An 18,128-nucleotide genomic window follows, 5' to 3' on the forward strand; every position below is an offset into this window, starting at 1 on the left:
TAACGAAACTTATTATTTCCATAACATATTATCATAAATTTAAAGTAATCATAAGCAAAGCTTGACAAGAATGGCGGCCTAAAAAAAAAAAAAAAAAAAAAAAATTAAGGTAAAACTTAAAATGAAAAAGTGTTTAAACGATCATTGTGTATGAGTTGGTGAGTGTGTTGTGCAAGTATTGTGTGTGTATGTGTGTGGTTGTGTGTTTGCGCGTGCGTGCGTGTTTGTATGTGTTTGTAACGAATAGTGGAAGTGCACGTAGCTCTGTGAGGTATAGTGGAGTGGAAACAAATACAGCCTTTACAATAAAGGAAACTAAGAATACTAAATAGAAAACAAAATTGCAAAACTGAGTTGCAATGTGACCAAAATTTGACAATTGCCTACTGCATGCTGAAATCAGTTATGTAGATACTTCGATATAAGAGTTTTTTGGAGAGATGCTTAAAAAGAATAGAGAGATGAACAATGCCTTATTAAATTTGGTAAGGAGTTCCAAACATCTGGTCCATGATGTCTTACTGATTTTTGTGCAAATAGTAATTTAGGATTTTCTAATTGATAATTTGTTCAACAACGTGTGGGGTATGTGTGAATGTTTGAGTTTAAACTGTAAATATTGTGAAATGGGGATGGTAGTTGATTTTGAGAATATTTATACATAAAAATGCATGTCTGAAAAATGTGAATATCTTGTATTTTTAATGTTTTTAAACGTTGAAATAAAGGTTCCGTGTGTGATATATAATGTCAGTTAGTGATCATGCGAATTGCTCTCTTTTGAAGCAAAAATAAGGAATTAATTCTTGTTAAACTACAATTACCCCATACAATATTACAATATATCACATGTGATAAAATTAGAGAATTGTATAATATAACCATAGATCTTTCAGAAAGAATCTGTTTGAACTTAGACAGTATTCAAATATTCCTTGATATTGATGTATGTATTTTACGTATATGCTCATTAAAATTTAGATGAGAGTCAATAGTGACTCCTAACAAATTAACAGATTGTTTTTCAATGAGAGGCAAGCCATCAATCTCAATATTACAATTTCTTATATTATGTACGTTGGTCTGTTTAAAGTAAATGAAATTTGTTTTACTAAGATTTAATGACAATTAATTAGATTTACACCACCTAGAAATTTTCATTAATTCACAGTTTAACCGCGTTATGAGCGTATCTAAGTTTTTATGGGAATAGGAAATACTCGTATCATCAGCAAAGATGATAAAATTTAAAAGTGAAGAGGTTTCAATAATATCATTTATATAAATAATAAATAGCAATGGACCCAATATAGATCCTCGCGGTACTCCATATTTAATTGTTAATTTTGTTGATTCATGATTTTGGAAAGATACGTATTGTTGTCTGTCTTGTAAATAATTAGTAAACCATGAAAGAGCTTGACCTCTTACGCCATAGTATTGTGAATTAATATTTTATGATCAATCGTATCAAAAGCTTTTGACAAGTCCATAAATACTCCAACAATATGTTCACTGTTCGCAAAAGCCTCAATTATTTTATCATACATATGCAAAATGGCGTAACCGGTAGAATGACCAATTCTAAATCCGAACTGGTTAGGAATCAATGAATTATTTGTTTGTAGGAAAGTGTTAAGTCTTTTATATATTATTTTTTCGAGAATTTTAGAGATACTTAGTAATAATGAAATTGGCCTATAATTACTTATTACTGAGGAATCGTCCTTTTTATAAATAGGAATCACTTTAGCGATTTTAAGCAAATGTGGGCATACACCCGTTGAAATTGATAAATTAAAAACTATGTAAGGGGGGTTACGATATTAAAGATTATTTGTTTCAATAAGTGAAGACTTATACTATCATGGCCACTAGATTTTGTAGAATTAAGGTGTTGAACTACATTAATAATTTCATAATCATTGGTTGGAGTAAGAAATAAGGAATTTTCACGTGAGAAATTCAAGGACTTATTGTAGTCCATGTCACCTTAATCAATATTAGCTGCTAAATTAGGGCCTACATCTATATTAAGAAACATTCATTATTTTCTGTATTTTTCTTGCCTAAGAGTTCCTTTACAGTTTTCCATAATAAATTATTGTTACTTTTATTACTTTCTATGTTGTTTGAATAATATAACTTCTTGGACAATCGTATACGAGATGTAAGATGATTCCTATACGTTTTATACTTCTTAAGCTTGTCGTTACATTGACTTGTAAGGGCTTCCTTATACAACTTATTACGGGCGACTATGGAACGCAAAATACCCTTAGTAATCCATGGTTGTTTGGCCTTTTTACCTTTTTTAAAATTTTGACCAGGGGTATATTCTTATGATAATAATGTAATACAATTTCTAGAAATTGTTCATATGCTACATTTACGTCAGATACACATAATACCTCGACCCATTCTTCTTTGGCTAAATCAAAGTTTAATGATTAAATATTATGTTTTGTTTGTTTTCTATGCATTGCACAATTATTTTTAGTCATTTTTTTTAACAAGGTGAACTTTAGAAATAATAAATATCGGTAAATGGTCAGAAATATCGTAATACAACAGACCATTTGTAAAATTGTTATGAGCTACATCCGAAAAAATATTGTCAATGAGAGTTTGAGAAAAACATTGTTGGTTTATCAATATGTGGGTTAAATGCGTAAGATTGCAGTGTACTACTAACTTTCACAATGTGGTTATCATCAGAATTTAAAAGATTAATGTTAAAATCGCCCGTTATATAAACTTCTTTATTTTCTCGGGAAACAGTATCAAGACATCTATCAAAATTGTCCAAATATATTTCTACATTATGATTAGGGGGTCTATACATTATGCCAACTATTATGTTTTCGGTTTTATCATTTAATATTTCAATATATAAATTTTCAGCACCTTCAGTGTGTAAGTCAGACCTGACTTTAATTTTAAAATGATTATGTATGTATAGCGCTACTCCGCCCCCTCTACTATGGCCACGATCAGAACGAAACATGTGATAGTTTGGTATATTAAATAGAGGTGGGGAATTTTTATGGAGCCAAGTTTCAGATAAACCTATTATGGAAAACTGGAAGTTATTTAATTGTAAAAAAAAATTATTGTACGGACTCAAAATTCTTATTCCTACTTCTACTATTAACGTGAAATAGGCTGAAGTCAGGATTGGCTTGAAGATTCATGGAGTTTGAGCGTTATTATTGGATGAATTAAAACTAGAATTAAATTCTTCTACTGTATAATATTTACTTTCAACATTTCTCAAACCTTGGTCAAAATTTGCGTTAGGAAAAATCATTCAGAATTCGTGAAGATCTCAAGTATACAAGAAAAGCCACAGAGAGCACGCTGTGTGAGTTTGTGTCCATGTGTGAAAGTGTGAGTCTGTGCATGTAATTTTGTGAACGTGTGTACGTTCTTGTGTACATTTGAATTAAATTTATTTGTAAAACTATTCATACATTATTCAATTGAAATTGATCAACTAAATATCTCTTGAAATGTTTTTCTCTTTTCCAAAATCGAGGCCTTAGCAAGAAAATATATTCATGAAAAGAATATCATCGTCTCAAAAAACTTAGTGTGCCCCTGCCAGACAGAAAGGGTCACTAAAGCAAACGTTTGTGTTCTTGCTTGAAAAAAAAAAAGATTATTGGGAAAGATTGTTGTGGTACTCACAATTTCAAATCTGTTCTTTAAATGACCATGCACTTCCGTTTACCATGTGTCAACTAGAGATGATTAAGAGTGTAGTTTCTCTTATTTCTGCACTAACAGGTGGGACACCCTAATATCTTTGTCTCTACATTCACTCCTGTCGACTCTGATTAAAGAAAAACCTCTGAGATTTTTCTCACCAATGACTAAAGGTTTCTTTCATTTCATTTCCTAGTTCGCTCTTTATCTATAACGTCTTGATGTGCAAGGTGCAATTACTTTACATAAAAAGTGTATGTATGAAAGTTTGTAATTTGTTTTGACTCAATGTCTTACCTGTTTCGCAATCGTTTCCAGTATAGCCCAGTACGCAGGCACAAGTATAGTCGTTCACTCCATCAGTACAAGTTCCTCCATTCTGACAGGGGTCAGGAGTACAATCGTCGATATCTGTGCAAAATGAGTTCCAAACACAATAACTGGGATAAAAGTGACGAGAATAACATTTCATTGTTGACATATTTATTTTCATTTAGCGGATAACAGGAAAATCAAGACAACAAAACCGGCATTTTAAGGGCTAATAATGTCATTTTTGATATGAATTAATTCATTTGTAAAACTAATCATACATTATTCAATTGAAATTGATCAACTAAATATCTCTTGAAATGTTTTTCTCTTTTCCAAAATCGAGGCCTTAGCAAGAAAATATATTCATGAAAAGAATATCATCGTCTCAGAAAACTAAGTGTGCCCCTGCCAGACAGAAAGGGTCAGTAAACAAACGTTTTTGCTCTTACTTGAAAACAAATGATTATTGGGAAAGATTGTTGTGGTAATCACAATTTCAAATCTGTTCTTTAATTGACCATGCACTTCCGTTTACCATGTGTCAACTTGAGATGATTAAGAGTGTAGCTTTCCTTATTTCTACACTAACAGGTGGGACACCCTAATATCATTGTCTCTACATTCACTCCTGTCGACTCTGAATAAAGAAAAACCTCCGAGATTTTTCTCACCAATGACTAAAGGTTTCTTTCATTTCATTTCCTAGTTCGCTCTTTATCTATAATGTCTTGATGAGCAAGGTGCAATTACTTTACATAAAAAGTGTATGTATGAAAGTTTGTAATTTGTTTTGACTCAATATCTTACCTGTTTCGCAATCGTTTCCAGTATAGCCCAGTACGCAGGCACAAGTATAGTCGTTCACTCCATCAGTACAAGTTCCTCCATTCTGACAGGGGTCAGGAGTACAATCATCGATATCTGTGCAAAATGAGTTCCAAACACAATACATGGGATAAAAGTGACGAGAATAACATTTCATTGTTGACATATTTATTTTCATTTAGCGGATAACAGGAAAATCAAGACAACAAGACCGGCATTTTAAGTGCTAATAATGTCATTTTTGATTTGAATTAATTCATTTGTAAAACTAATCATACATTATTCAATTGAAATTGATCAACTAAATATCTCTTGAAATGTTTTTCTCTTTTTCAAAATCGAGGCCTTAGCAAGAAAATATATTCATGAAAAGAATATCATCGTCTCAGAAAACTTAGTGTGCCCCTGCCAGACAGAAAGGGTCACCAAAGCAAACGTTTTTGCTCTTACTTGAAAACAAATCATTATTGGGAAAGATTGTTGTGGTAATCACAATTTCAAATCTGTTCTTTAAATGACCATGCACTTCCGTTTACCATGTGTCAACTTGAGATGATTAAGAGTGTAGTTTCCCTTTTTCTGCACTAACAGGTGGGACACCCTATTATCTTTGTCTCTACATTCACTCCTGTCGACTCTGAATATAGAAAAATGTCTGAGATTTTTCTCACCAATGACTAAAGGTTTCTTTCATTTCATTTCCTTGTTCGCTCTTTATCTATAATGTCTTGATGAGCAAGGTGCAATTACTTTACATAAAAAGTGTATGTATGAAAGTTTGTAATTTGTTTTGACTCAATGTCTTACCTGTTTCGCAATCGTTTCCAGTATAGCCCAGTACGCAGGCACAAGTATAGTCGTTCACTCCATCAGTACAAGTTCCTCCATTCTGACAGGGGTCAGGAGTACAATCGTCGATATCTGTGCAAAATGAGTTCCAAACACAATAAATGTGATAAAAGTGACGAGAATAACATTTCATTGTTGACATATTTATTTTCATTTAGCGGATAACAGGAAAATCAAGACAACAAAACCGGCATTTTAAGGGCTAATAATGTCATTTTTGATTTGAATTAATTCATTTGTAAAACTAATCATACATTATTCAATTGAAATTGATCAACTAAATATCTCTTGAAATGTTTTTCTCTTTTTCAAAATCGAGGCCTTAGCAAGAAAATATATTCATGAAAAGAATATCATCGTCTCAGAAAACTTAGCGTGCCCCTGCCAGACAGAAAGGGTCACCAAAGCAAACGTTTTTGTTTTTACTTAAAAACAAATGATTATTGGGAAAGATTGTTGTGGTAATCACAATTTCAAATCTGTTCTTTAAATGACCATGCACTTCCGTTTACCATGTGTCAACTTGAGATGATTAAGAGTGTAGTTTCCCTTATTTTTACACTAACAGGTGGGACACCCTAATATCTTTGTCTCTACATTCACTCCTGTCGACTCTGAATAAAGAAAAATGTCCGAGATTTTTCTCACCAATGACTAAAGGTTTCTTTCATTTCATTTCCTAGTTCGCTCTTTATCTATAATGTCTTGATGAGCAAGGTGCAATTACTTTACATAAAAAGTGTATGTATGAAAGTTTGTAATTTGTTTGACTCAATGTCTTACCTGTTTCGCAATCGTTTCCAGTATAGCCCAGTACGCAGGCACAAGTATAGTCGTTCACTCCATCAGTACAAGTTCCTCCATTCTGACAGGGGTCAGGAGTACAATCGTCGATATCTGTGCAAAATGAGTTCCAAACACAATAAATGGGATAAAAGTGACGAGAATAACATTTTGTTTTGACATATTTATTTTCATTTAGCGGATAACAGGAAAATCAAGACAACAAAACCGGCATTTTAAGGGCTAATAATGTCATTTTTATTTGAATTAATTCATTTGTAAAACTAATCATACATTATTCAATTGAAATTGATCAACTAAATATCTCTTGAAATGTTTTTCTCTTTTCCAAAATCGAGGCCTTAGCAAGAAAATATATTCATGAAAAGAATATCATCGTCTCAGAAAACTTAGTGTGCCCCAGCCAGATAGAAAGGGTCACCAAAGCAAACGTTTTTGTTCTTACTTGAAAACAAATCATTATTGGGAAAGATTGTTGTGGTAATCACAATTTCAAATCTGTTCTTTAAATGACCATGCACTTCCGTTTACCATGTGTCAACTTGAGATGATTAAGAGTGTAGTTTCCCTTATTTCTACACTAACAGGTGGGACACCCTAATTTCTTTGTCTCTACATTCACTCCTGTCGACTCTGAATAAAGAAAAACCTCCGAGATTTTTCTCACCAATGACTAAAGGTTTCTTTCATTTCATTTCCTTGTTCGCTCTTTATCTATAATGTCTTGATGAGCAAGGTGCAATTACTTTACATAAAAAGTGTATGTATGAAAGTTTGTAATTTGTTTGACTCAATGTCTTACCTGTTTCGCAATCGTTTCCAGTATAGCCCAGTACGCAGGCACAAGTATAGTCGTTCACTCCATCAGTACAAGTTCCTCCATTCTGACAGGGGTCAGGAGTACAATCGTCGATATCTGTGCAAAATGAGTTCCAAACACAATAAATGGGATAAAAGTGACGAGAATAACATTTCATTGTTGACATATTTATTTTCATTTAGCGGATAACAGGAAAATCAAGACAACAAAACCGGCATTTTAAGGGCTAATAATGTCATTTTTTATTTGAATTAATTCATTTGTAAAACTAATCATACATTATTCAATTGAAATTGATCAACTAAATATCTCTTGAAATGTTTTTCTCTTTTCCAAAATCGAGGCCTTAGCAAGAAAATATATTCATGAAAAGAATATCATCGTCTCAGAAAACTTAGTGTGCCCCTGCCAGACAGAAAGGGTCACCAAAGCAAACGTTTTTGCTCTTACTTGAAAACAAATGATTATTGGGAAAGATTGTTGTGGTAATCACAATTTCAAATCTGTTCTTTAAATGACCATGCACTTCCGTTTACCATGTGTCAACTTGAGATGATTAAGAGTGTAGTTTCCCTTATTTTGCACTAACAGGTGGGACACCCTAATTTCTTTGTCTCTACATTCACTCCTGTCGACTCTGAATAAAGAAAAACCTCCGAGATTTTTCTCACCAATGACTAAAGGTTTCTTTCATTTCATTTCCTTGTTCGCTCTTTATCTATAATGTCTTGATGAGCAAGGTGCAATTACTTTACATAAAAAGTGTATGTATGAAAGTTTGTAATTTGTTTTGACTCAATGTCTTACCTGTTTCGCAATCGTTTCCAGTATAGCCCAGTACGCAGGCACAAGTATAGTCGTTCACTCCATCAGTACAAGTTCCTCCATTCTGACAGGGGTCAGGAGTACAATCGTCGATATCTGTGCAAAATGAGTTCCAAACACAATAAATGGGATAAAAGTGACGAGAATAACATTTCATTGTTGACATATTTATTTTCATTTAGCGGATAACAGGAAAATCAAGACAACAAAACCGGCATTTTAAGGGCTAATAATGTCATTTTTGATTTGAATTAATTCATTTGTAAAACTAATCATACATTATTCAATTGAAATTGATCAACTAAATATCTCTTGAAATGTTTTTCTCTTTTCCAAAATCGAGGCCTTAGCAAGAAAATATATTCATGAAAAGAATATCATCGTCTCAGAAAACTTAGTGTGCCCCTGCCAGACAGAAAGGGTCACCAAAGCAAACGTTTTTGTTCTTACTTGAAAACAAATGATTATTGGGAAAGATTGTTGTGGTAATCACAATTTCAAATCTGTTCTTTAAATGACCATGCACTTCCGTTTACCATGTGTCAACTTGAGATGATTAAGAGTGTAGTTTCCTTATTTCTACACTAACAGGTGGGACACCCTAATTTCTTTGTCTCTACATTCACTCCTGTCGACTCTGAATAAAGAAAAACCTCCGAGATTTTTCTCACCAATGACTAAAGGTTTCTTTCATTTCATTTCCTTGTTCGCTCTTTATCTATAATGTCTTGATGAGCAAGGTGCAATTACTTTACATAAAAAGTGTATGTATGAAAGTTTGTAATTTGTTTTGACTCAATGTCTTACCTGTTTCGCAATCGTTTCCAGTATAGCCCAGTACGCAGGCACAAGTATAGTCGTTCACTCCATCAGTACAAGTTCCTCCATTCTGACAGGGGTCAGGAGTACAATCGTCGATATCTGTGCAAAATGAGTTCCAAACACAATAAATGGGATAAAAGTGACGAGAATAACATTTCATTGTTGACATATTTATTTTCATTTAGCGGATAACAGGAAAATCAAGACAACAAAACCGGCATTTTAAGGGCTAATAATGTCATTTTTGATTTGAATTAATTCATTTGTAAAACTAATCATACATTATTCAATTGAAATTGATCAACTAAATATCTCTTGAAATGTTTTTCTCTTTTCCAAAATCGAGGCCTTAGCAAGAAAATATATTCATGAAAAGAATATCATCGTCTCAGAAAACTTAGTGTGCCCCTGCCAGACAGAAAGGGTCACCAAAGCAAACGTTTTTGCTCTTACTTGAAAACAAATGATTATTGGGAAAGATTGTTGTGGTAATCACAATTTCAAATCTGTTCTTTAAATGACCATGCACTTCCGTTTACCATGTGTCAACTTGAGATGATTAAGAGTGTAGTTTCCTTATTTCTACACTAACAGGTGGGACACCCTAATTTCTTTGTCTCTACATTCACTCCTGTCGACTCTGAATAAAGAAAAACCTCCGAGATTTTTCTCACCAATGACTAAAGGTTTCTTTCATTTCATTTCCTTGTTCGCTCTTTATCTATAATGTCTTGATGAGCAAGGTGCAATTACTTTACATAAAAAGTGTATGTATTAAAGTTTGTAATTTGTTTGACTCAATGTCTTACCTGTTTCACAATCGTTTCCAGTATAGCCCAGTACGCAGGCACAAGTATAGTCGTTCACTCCATCAGTACAAGTTCCTCCATTCTGACAGGGGTCAGGAGTACAATCGTCGATATCTGTGCAAAATGAGTTCCAAACACAATAAATGGGATAAAAGTGACAAGAATAACATTTCATTGTTGACATATTTATTTTCATTTAGCGGATAACAGGAAAATCAGGACAACAAAACCGGCATTTTAAGGGCTAATAATGTCATTTTTGATTTGAATTAATTCATTTGTAAAACTAATCATACATTATTCAATTGAAATTGATCAACTAAATATCTCTTGAAATGTTTTTCTCTTTTCCAAAATCGAGGCCTTAGCAAGAAAATATATTCATGAAAAGAATATCATCGTCTCAGAAAACTTAGTGTGCCCCAGCCAGATAGAAAGGGTCACCAAAGCAAACGTTTTTGTTCTTACTTGAAAACAAATGATTATTGGGAAAGATTGTTGTGGTAATCACAATTTCAAATCTGTTCTTTAAATGACCATGCACTTCTGTTATACCATGTGTCAACTTGAGATGATTAAGAGTGTAGTTTCCCTTATTTTTGCACTAACAGGTGGGACACCCTAATATCTTTGTCTCTACATTCACTCCTGTCGACTCTGAATATAGAAAAATGTCTGAGATTTTTCTCACCAATGACTAAAGGTTTCTTTCATTTCATTTCCTAGTTTGCTCTTTATCTATAATGTCTTGATGAGCAAGGTGCAATTACTTTACATAAAAAGTGTATGTATGAAAGTTTGTAATTTGTTTTGACTCAATGTCTTACCTGTTTCGCAATCGTTTCCAGTATAGCCCAGTACGCAGGCACAAGTATAGTCGTTCACTCCATCAGTACAAGTTCCTCCATTCTGACAGGGGTCAGGAGTACAATCGTCGATATCTGTGCAAAATGAGTTCCAAACACAATAAATGGGATAAAAGTGACGAGAATAACATTTCATTGTTGACATATTTATTTTCATTTAGCGGATAACAGGAAAATCAAGACAACAAAACCGGCATTTTAAGGGCTAATAATGTCATTTTTGATTTGAATTAATTCATTTGTAAAACTAATCATACATTATTCAATTGAAATTGATCAACTAAATATCTCTTGAAATGTTTTTCTCTTTTCCAAAATCGAGGCCTTAGCAAGAAAATATATTCATGAAAAGAATATCATCGTCTCAGAAAACTTAGTGTGCCCCAGCCAGATAGAAAGGGTCACCAAAGCAAACGTTTTTGTTCTTACTTGAAAACAAATGATTGTTGGGAAAGATTGTTGTGGTAATCACAATTTTAAATCTGTTCTTTAAATGACCATGCACTTCCGTTTACCATGTGTCAACTTGAGATGATTAAGAGTGTAGTTTCCCTTATTTCTACACTAACAGGTGGGACACCCTAATTTCTTTGTCTCTACATTCACTCCTGTCGACTCTGAATAAAGAAAAACCTCCGAGATTTTTCTCACCAATGACTAAAGGTTTCTTTCATTTCATTTCCTTGTTCGCTCTTTATCTATAATGTCTTGATGAGCAAGGTGCAATTACTTTACATAAAAAGTGTATGTATGAAAGTTTGTAATTTGTTTGACTCAATGTCTTACCTGTTTCGCAATCGTTTCCAGTATAGCCCAGTACGCAGGCACAAGTATAGTCGTTCACTCCATCAGTACAAGTTCCTCCATTCTGACAGGGGTCAGGAGTACAATCGTCGATATCTGTGCAAAATGAGTTCCAAACACAATAAATGGGATAAAAGTGACGAGAATAACATTTCATTGTTGACATATTTATTTTCATTTAGCGGATAACAGGAAAATCAAGACAACAAAACCGGCATTTTAAGGGCTAATAATGTCATTTTTGATTTGAATTAATTCATTTGTAAAACTAATCATACATTATTCAATTGAAATTGATCAACTAAATATCTCTTGAAATGTTTTTCTCTTTTCCAAAATCGAGGCCTTAGCAAGAAAATATATTCATGAAAAGAATATCATCGTCTCAGAAAACTTAGTGTGCCCCTGCCAGACAGAAAGGGTCACCAAAGCAAACGTTTTTGCTCTTACTTGAAAACAAATGATTATTGGGAAAGATTGTTGTGGTAATCACAATTTCAAATCTGTTCTTTAAATGACCATGCACTTCCGTTTACCATGTGTCAACTTGAGATGATTAAGAGTGTAGTTTTCCTTATTTCTACACTAACAGGTGGGACACCCTAATTTCTTTGTCTCTACATTCACTCCTGTCGACTCTGAATAAAGAAAAACCTCCGAGATTTTTCTCACCAATGACTAAAGGTTTCTTTCATTTCATTTCCTTGTTCGCTCTTTATCTATAATGTCTTGATGAGCAAGGTGCAATTACTTTACATAAAAAGTGTATGTATTAAAGTTTGTAATTTGTTTGACTCAATGTCTTACCTGTTTCACAATCGTTTCCAGTATAGCCCAGTACGCAGGCACAAGTATAGTCGTTCACTCCATCAGTACAAGTTCCTCCATTCTGACAGGGGTCAGGAGTACAATCGTCGATATCTGTGCAAAATGAGTTCCAAACACAATAAATGGGATAAAAGTGACAAGAATAACATTTCATTGTTGACATATTTATTTTCATTTAGCGGATAACAGGAAAATCAGGACAACAAAACCGGCATTTTAAGGGCTAATAATGTCATTTTTGATTTGAATTAATTCATTTGTAAAACTAATCATACATTATTCAATTGAAATTGATCAACTAAATATCTCTTGAAATGTTTTTCTCTTTTCCAAAATCGAGGCCTTAGCAAGAAAATATATTCATGAAAAGAATATCATCGTCTCAGAAAACTTAGTGTGCCCCAGCCAGATAGAAAGGGTCACCAAAGCAAACGTTTTTGTTCTTACTTGAAAACAAATGATTATTGGGAAAGATTGTTGTGGTAATCACAATTTCAAATCTGTTCTTTAAATGACCATGCACTTCTGTTATACCGTGTGTCAACTTGAGATGATTAAGAGTGTAGTTTCCCTTATTTTTGCACTAACAGGTGGGACACCCTAATATCTTTGTCTCTAGATTCACTCCTGTCGACTCTGAATAAAGAAAAATGTCTGAGATTTTTCTCACCAATGACTAAAGGTTTCTTTCATTTCATTTCCTTCTTTGCTCTTTATCTATAATGTCTTGATGAGCAAGGTGCAATTACTTTACATAAAAAGTGTATGTATGAAAGTTTGTAATTTGTTTTGACTCAATGTCTTACCTGTTTCGCAATCGTTTCCAGTATAGCCCAGTACGCAGGCACAAGTATAGTCGTTCACTCCATCAGTACAAGTTCCTCCATTCTGACAGGGGTCAGGAGTACAATCGTCGATATCTGTGCAAAATGAGTTCCAAACACAATAAATGGAATAAAAGTGAGGAGAATAACATTTCATTGTTGACATATTTATTTTCATTTAGCGGATAACAGGAAAATCAAGACAACAAAACCGGCATTTTAAGGGCTAATAATGTCATTTTTGATTTGAATTAATTCATTTGTAAAACTAATCATACATTATTCAATTGAAATTGATCAACTAAATATCTCTTGAAATGTTTTTCTCTTTTCCAAAATCGAGGCCTTAGCAAGAAAATATATTCATGAAAAGAATATCATCGTCTCAGAAAACTTAGTGTGCCCCAGCCAGACAGAAAGGGTCACCAAAGCAAACGTTTTTGTTCTTACTTGAAAACAAATGATTATTGGGAAAGATTGTTGTGGTAATCACAATTTCAAATCTGTTCTTTAAATGACCATGCACTTCCGTTTACCATGTGTCAACTTGAGATGATTAAGAGTGTAGTTTCCCTTATTTCTACACTAACAGGTGGGACACCCTAATTTCTTTGTCTCTACATTCACTCCTGTCGACTCTGAATAAAGAAAAACCTCCGAGATTTTTCTCACCAATGACTAAAGGTTTCTTTCATTTCATTTCCTAGTTCGCTCTTTATCTATAATGTCTTGATGAGCAAGGTGCAATTACTTTACATAAAAAGTGTATGTATGAAAGTTTGTAATTTGTTTTGACTCAATGTCTTACCTGTTTCGCAATCGTTTCCAGTATAGCCCAGTACGCAGGCACAAGTATAGTCGTTCACTCCATCAGTACAAGTTCCTCCATTCTGACAGGGGTCAGGAGTACAATCGTCGATATCTGTGCAAAATGAGTTCCAAACACAATAAATGGGATAAAAGTGACGAGAATAACATTTCATTGTTGACATATTTATTTTCATTTAGCGGATAACAGGAAAATCAAGACAACAAAACCGGCATTTTAAGGGCTAATAATGTCATTTTTGATTTGAATTAATTCATTTGTAAAACTAATCATACATTATTCAATTGAAATTGATCAACTAAATATCTCTTGAAATGTTTTTCTCTTTTCCAAAATCGAGGCCTTAGCAAGAAAATATATTCATGAAAAGAATATCATCGTCTCAGAAAACTTAGTGTGCCCCTGCCAGACAGAAAGGGTCACTAAAGCAAACGTTTTTGCTCTTACTTGAAAACAAATGATTATTGGGAAAGATTGTTGTGGTAATCACAATTTCAAATCTGTTCTTTAAATGACCATGCACTTCCGTTTACCATGTGTCAACTTGAGATGATTAAGAGTGTAGTTTCCCTTATTTCTACACTAACAGGTGGGACACCCTAATTTCTTTGTCTCTACATTCACTCCTGTCGACTCTGAATAAAGAAAAACCTCCGAGATTTTTCTCACCAATGACTAAAGGTTTCTTTCATTTCATTTCCTTGTTCGCTCTTTATCTATAATGTCTTGATGAGCAAGGTGCAATTACTTTACATAAAAAGTGTATGTATGAAAGTTTGTAATTTGTTTGACTCAATGTCTTACCTGTTTCGCAATCGTTTCCAGTATAGCCCAGTACGCAGGCACAAGTATAGTCGTTCACTCCATCAGTACAAGTTCCTCCATTCTGACAGGGGTCAGGAGTACAATCGTCGATATCTGTGCAAAATGAGTTCCAAACACAATAAATGGGATAAAAGTGACGAGAATAACATTTCATTGTTGACATATTTATTTTCATTTAGCGGATAACAGGAAAATCAAGACAACAAAACCGGCATTTTAAGGGCTAATAATGTCATTTTTGATTTGAATTAATTCATTTGTAAAACTAATCATACATTATTCAATTGAAATTGATCAACTAAATATCTCTTGAAATGTTTTTCTCTTTTCCAAAATCGAGGCCTTAGCAAGAAAATATATTCATGAAAAGAATATCATCGTCTCAGAAAACTTAGTGTGCCCCAGCCAGATAGAAAGGGTCACCAAAGCAAACGTTTTTGTTCTTACTTGAAAACAAATGATTATTGGGAAAGATTGTTGTGGTAATCACAATTTCAAATCTGTTCTTTAAATGACCATGCACTTCCGTTTACCATGTGTCAACTTGAGATGATTAAGAGTGTAGTTTCCCTTATTTTTGCACTAACAGGTGGGACACCCTAATATCTTTGTCTCTACATTCACTCCTGTCGACTCTGAATAAAGAAAAACCTCCGAGATTTTTCTCACCAATGACTAAAGGTTTCTTTCATTTCATTTCCTTGTTCGCTCTTTATCTATAATGTCTTGATGAGCAAGGTGCAATTACTTTACATAAAAAGTGTATGTATGAAAGTTTGTAATTTGTTTTGACTCAATGTCTTACCTGTTTCGCAATCGTTTCCAGTATAGCCCAGTACGCAGGCACAAGTATAGTCGTTCACTCCATCAGTACAAGTTCCTCCATTCTGACAGGGGTCAGGAGTACAATCGTCGATATCTGTGCAAAATGAGTTCCAAACACAATAAATGGATAAAAGTGACGAGAATAACATTTCATTGTTGACATATTTATTTTCATTTAGCGGATAACAGGAAAATCAAGACAACAAAACCGGCATTTTAAGGGCTAATAATGTCATTTTTGATTTGAATTAATTCATTTGTAAAACTAATCATACATTATTCAATTGAAATTGATCAACTAAATATCTCTTGAAATGTTTTTCTCTTTTCCAAAATCGAGGCCTTAGCAAGAAAATATATTCATGAAAAGAATATCATCGTCTCAGAAAACTTAGTGTGCCCCAGCCAGATAGAAAGGGTCACCAAAGCAAACGTTTTTGTTCTTACTTGAAAACAAATGATTATTGGGAAAGATTGTTGTGGTAATCACAATTTTAAATCTGTTCTTTAAATGACCATGCACTTCCGTTTACCATGTGTCAACTTGAGATGATTAAGAGTGTAGTTTCCCTTATTTCTACACTAACAGGTGGGACACCCTAATTTCTTTGTCTCTACATTCACTCCTGTCGACTCTGAATAAAGAAAAACCTCCGAGATTTTTCTCACCAATGACTAAAGGTTTCTTTCATTTCATTTCCTAGTTCGCTCTTTATCTATAATGTCTTGATGAGCAAGGTGCAATTACTTTACATAAAAAGTGTATGTATGAAAGTTTGTAATTTGTTTTGACTCAATGTCTTACCTGTTTCGCAATCGTTTCCAGTATAGCCCAGTACGCAGGCACAAGTATAGTCGTTCACTCCATCAGTACAAGTTCCTCCATTCTGACAGGGGTCAGGAGTACAATCGTCGATATCTGTGCAAAATGAGTTCCAAACACAATAAATGGGATAAAAGTGACGAGAATAACATTTCATTGTTGACATATTTATTTTCATTTAGCGGATAACAGGAAAATCAAGACAACAAAACCGGCATTTTAAGGGCTAATAATGTCATTTTTGATTTGAATTAATTCATTTGTAAAACTAATCATACATTATTCAATTGAAATTGATCAACTAAATATCTCTTGAAATGTTTTTCTCTTTTCCAAAATCGAGGCCTTAGCAAGAAAATATATTCATGAAAAGAATATCATCGTCTCAGAAAACTTAGTGTGCCCCTGCCAGACAGAAAGGGTCACTAAAGCAAACGTTTTTGCTCTTACTTGAAAACAAATGATTATTGGGAAAGATTGTTGGGTAATCACAATTTTAAATCTGTTCTTTAAATGACCATGCACTTCCGTTTACCATGTGTCAACTTGAGATGATTAAGAGTGTAGTTTCCCTTATTTCTACACTAACAGGTGGGACACCCTAATTTCTTTGTCTCTACATTCACTCCTGTCGACTCTGAATAAAGAAAAACCTCCGAGATTTTTCTCACCAATGACTAAAGGTTTCTTTCATTTCATTTCCTAGTTCGCTCTTTATCTATAATGTCTTGATGAGCAAGGTGCAATTACTTTACATAAAAAGTGTATGTATGAAAGTTTGTAATTTGTTTTGACTCAATGTCTTACCTGTTTCGCAATCGTTTCCAGTATAGCCCAGTACGCAGGCACAAGTATAGTCGTTCACTCCATCAGTACAAGTTCCTCCATTCTGACAGGGGTCAGGAGTACAATCGTCGATATCTGTGCAAAATGAGTTCCAAACACAATAAATGGGATAAAAGTGACGAGAATAACATTTCATTGTTGACATATTTATTTTCATTTAGCGGATAACAGGAAAATCAGGACAACAAAACCGGCATTTTAAGGGCTAATAATGTCATTTTTGATTTGAATTAATTCATTTGTAAAACTAATCATACATTATTCAATTGAAATTGATCAACTAAATATCTCTTGAAATGTTTTTCTCTTTTCCAAAATCGAGGCCTTAGCAAGAAAATATATTCATGAAAAGAATATCATCGTCTCAGAAAACTTAGTGTGCCCCAGCCAGATAGAAAGGGTCACCAAAGCAAACGTTTTTGTTCTTACTTGAAAACAAATGATTATTGGGAAAGATTGTTGTGGTAATCACAATTTCAAATCTGTTCTTTAAATGACCATGCACTTCCGTTTACCATGTGTCAACTTGAGATGATTAAGAGTGTAGTTTCCCTTATTTTTGCACTAACAGGTGGGACACCCTAATATCTTTGTCTCTACATTCACTCCTGTCGACTCTGAATAAAGAAAAACCTCCGAGATTTTTCTCACCAATGACTAAAGGTTTCTTTCATTTCATTTCCTAGTTCGCTCTTTATCTATAATGTCTTGATGAGCAAGGTGCAATTACTTTACATAAAAAGTGTATGTATGAAAGTTTGTAATTTGTTTTGACTCAATGTCTTACCTGTTTCGCAATCGTTTCCAGTATAGCCCAGTACGCAGGCACAAGTATAGTCGTTCACTCCATCAGTACAAGTTCCTCCATTCTGACAGGGGTC

General features: G+C 33.7%; 4 protein-coding genes across 4 annotated transcripts; all 4 read right to left on the reverse strand.

The window, feature by feature from the left end:
* Positions 1–5,707: 5,707 nt before the first annotated feature.
* On the reverse strand, positions 5,708–7,409 carry LOC115925382 (fibropellin-3-like; the record flags this gene model as incomplete). The annotated part of the gene is made up of 3 exons (XM_030989104.1): positions 5,708–5,769; positions 6,481–6,594; positions 7,304–7,409. Coding segments are annotated over 3 exons (282 nt in total), but the record flags the coding sequence as incomplete, so codon positions are not given.
* A 1,596-nt stretch (positions 7,410–9,005) lies between these two features.
* On the reverse strand, positions 9,006–10,710 carry LOC115925383 (fibropellin-3-like; the record flags this gene model as incomplete). The annotated part of the gene is made up of 3 exons (XM_030989105.1): positions 9,006–9,067; positions 9,778–9,891; positions 10,605–10,710. Coding segments are annotated over 3 exons (282 nt in total), but the record flags the coding sequence as incomplete, so codon positions are not given.
* A 1,596-nt stretch (positions 10,711–12,306) lies between these two features.
* Positions 12,307–14,013, reverse strand: LOC115925384 (fibropellin-3-like; the record flags this gene model as incomplete). Its single annotated transcript, XM_030989106.1, has 3 exons — positions 12,307–12,368; positions 13,082–13,195; positions 13,908–14,013. Coding segments are annotated over 3 exons (282 nt in total), but the record flags the coding sequence as incomplete, so codon positions are not given.
* Positions 14,014–15,610: 1,597 nt separating this feature from the next.
* Positions 15,611–17,314, reverse strand: LOC115925297 (fibropellin-3-like; the record flags this gene model as incomplete). Its single annotated transcript, XM_030988972.1, has 3 exons — positions 15,611–15,672; positions 16,384–16,497; positions 17,209–17,314. Coding segments are annotated over 3 exons (282 nt in total), but the record flags the coding sequence as incomplete, so codon positions are not given.
* Positions 17,315–18,128: the final 814 nt, after the last annotated feature.

The sequence above is a fragment of the Strongylocentrotus purpuratus genome, unplaced genomic scaffold, assembly GCF_000002235.5.
Source record: "Strongylocentrotus purpuratus isolate Spur 01 unplaced genomic scaffold, Spur_5.0 spur5_scaffold_18, whole genome shotgun sequence".
Taxonomy (NCBI): Eukaryota; Metazoa; Echinodermata; class Echinoidea; order Camarodonta; family Strongylocentrotidae; genus Strongylocentrotus; species Strongylocentrotus purpuratus.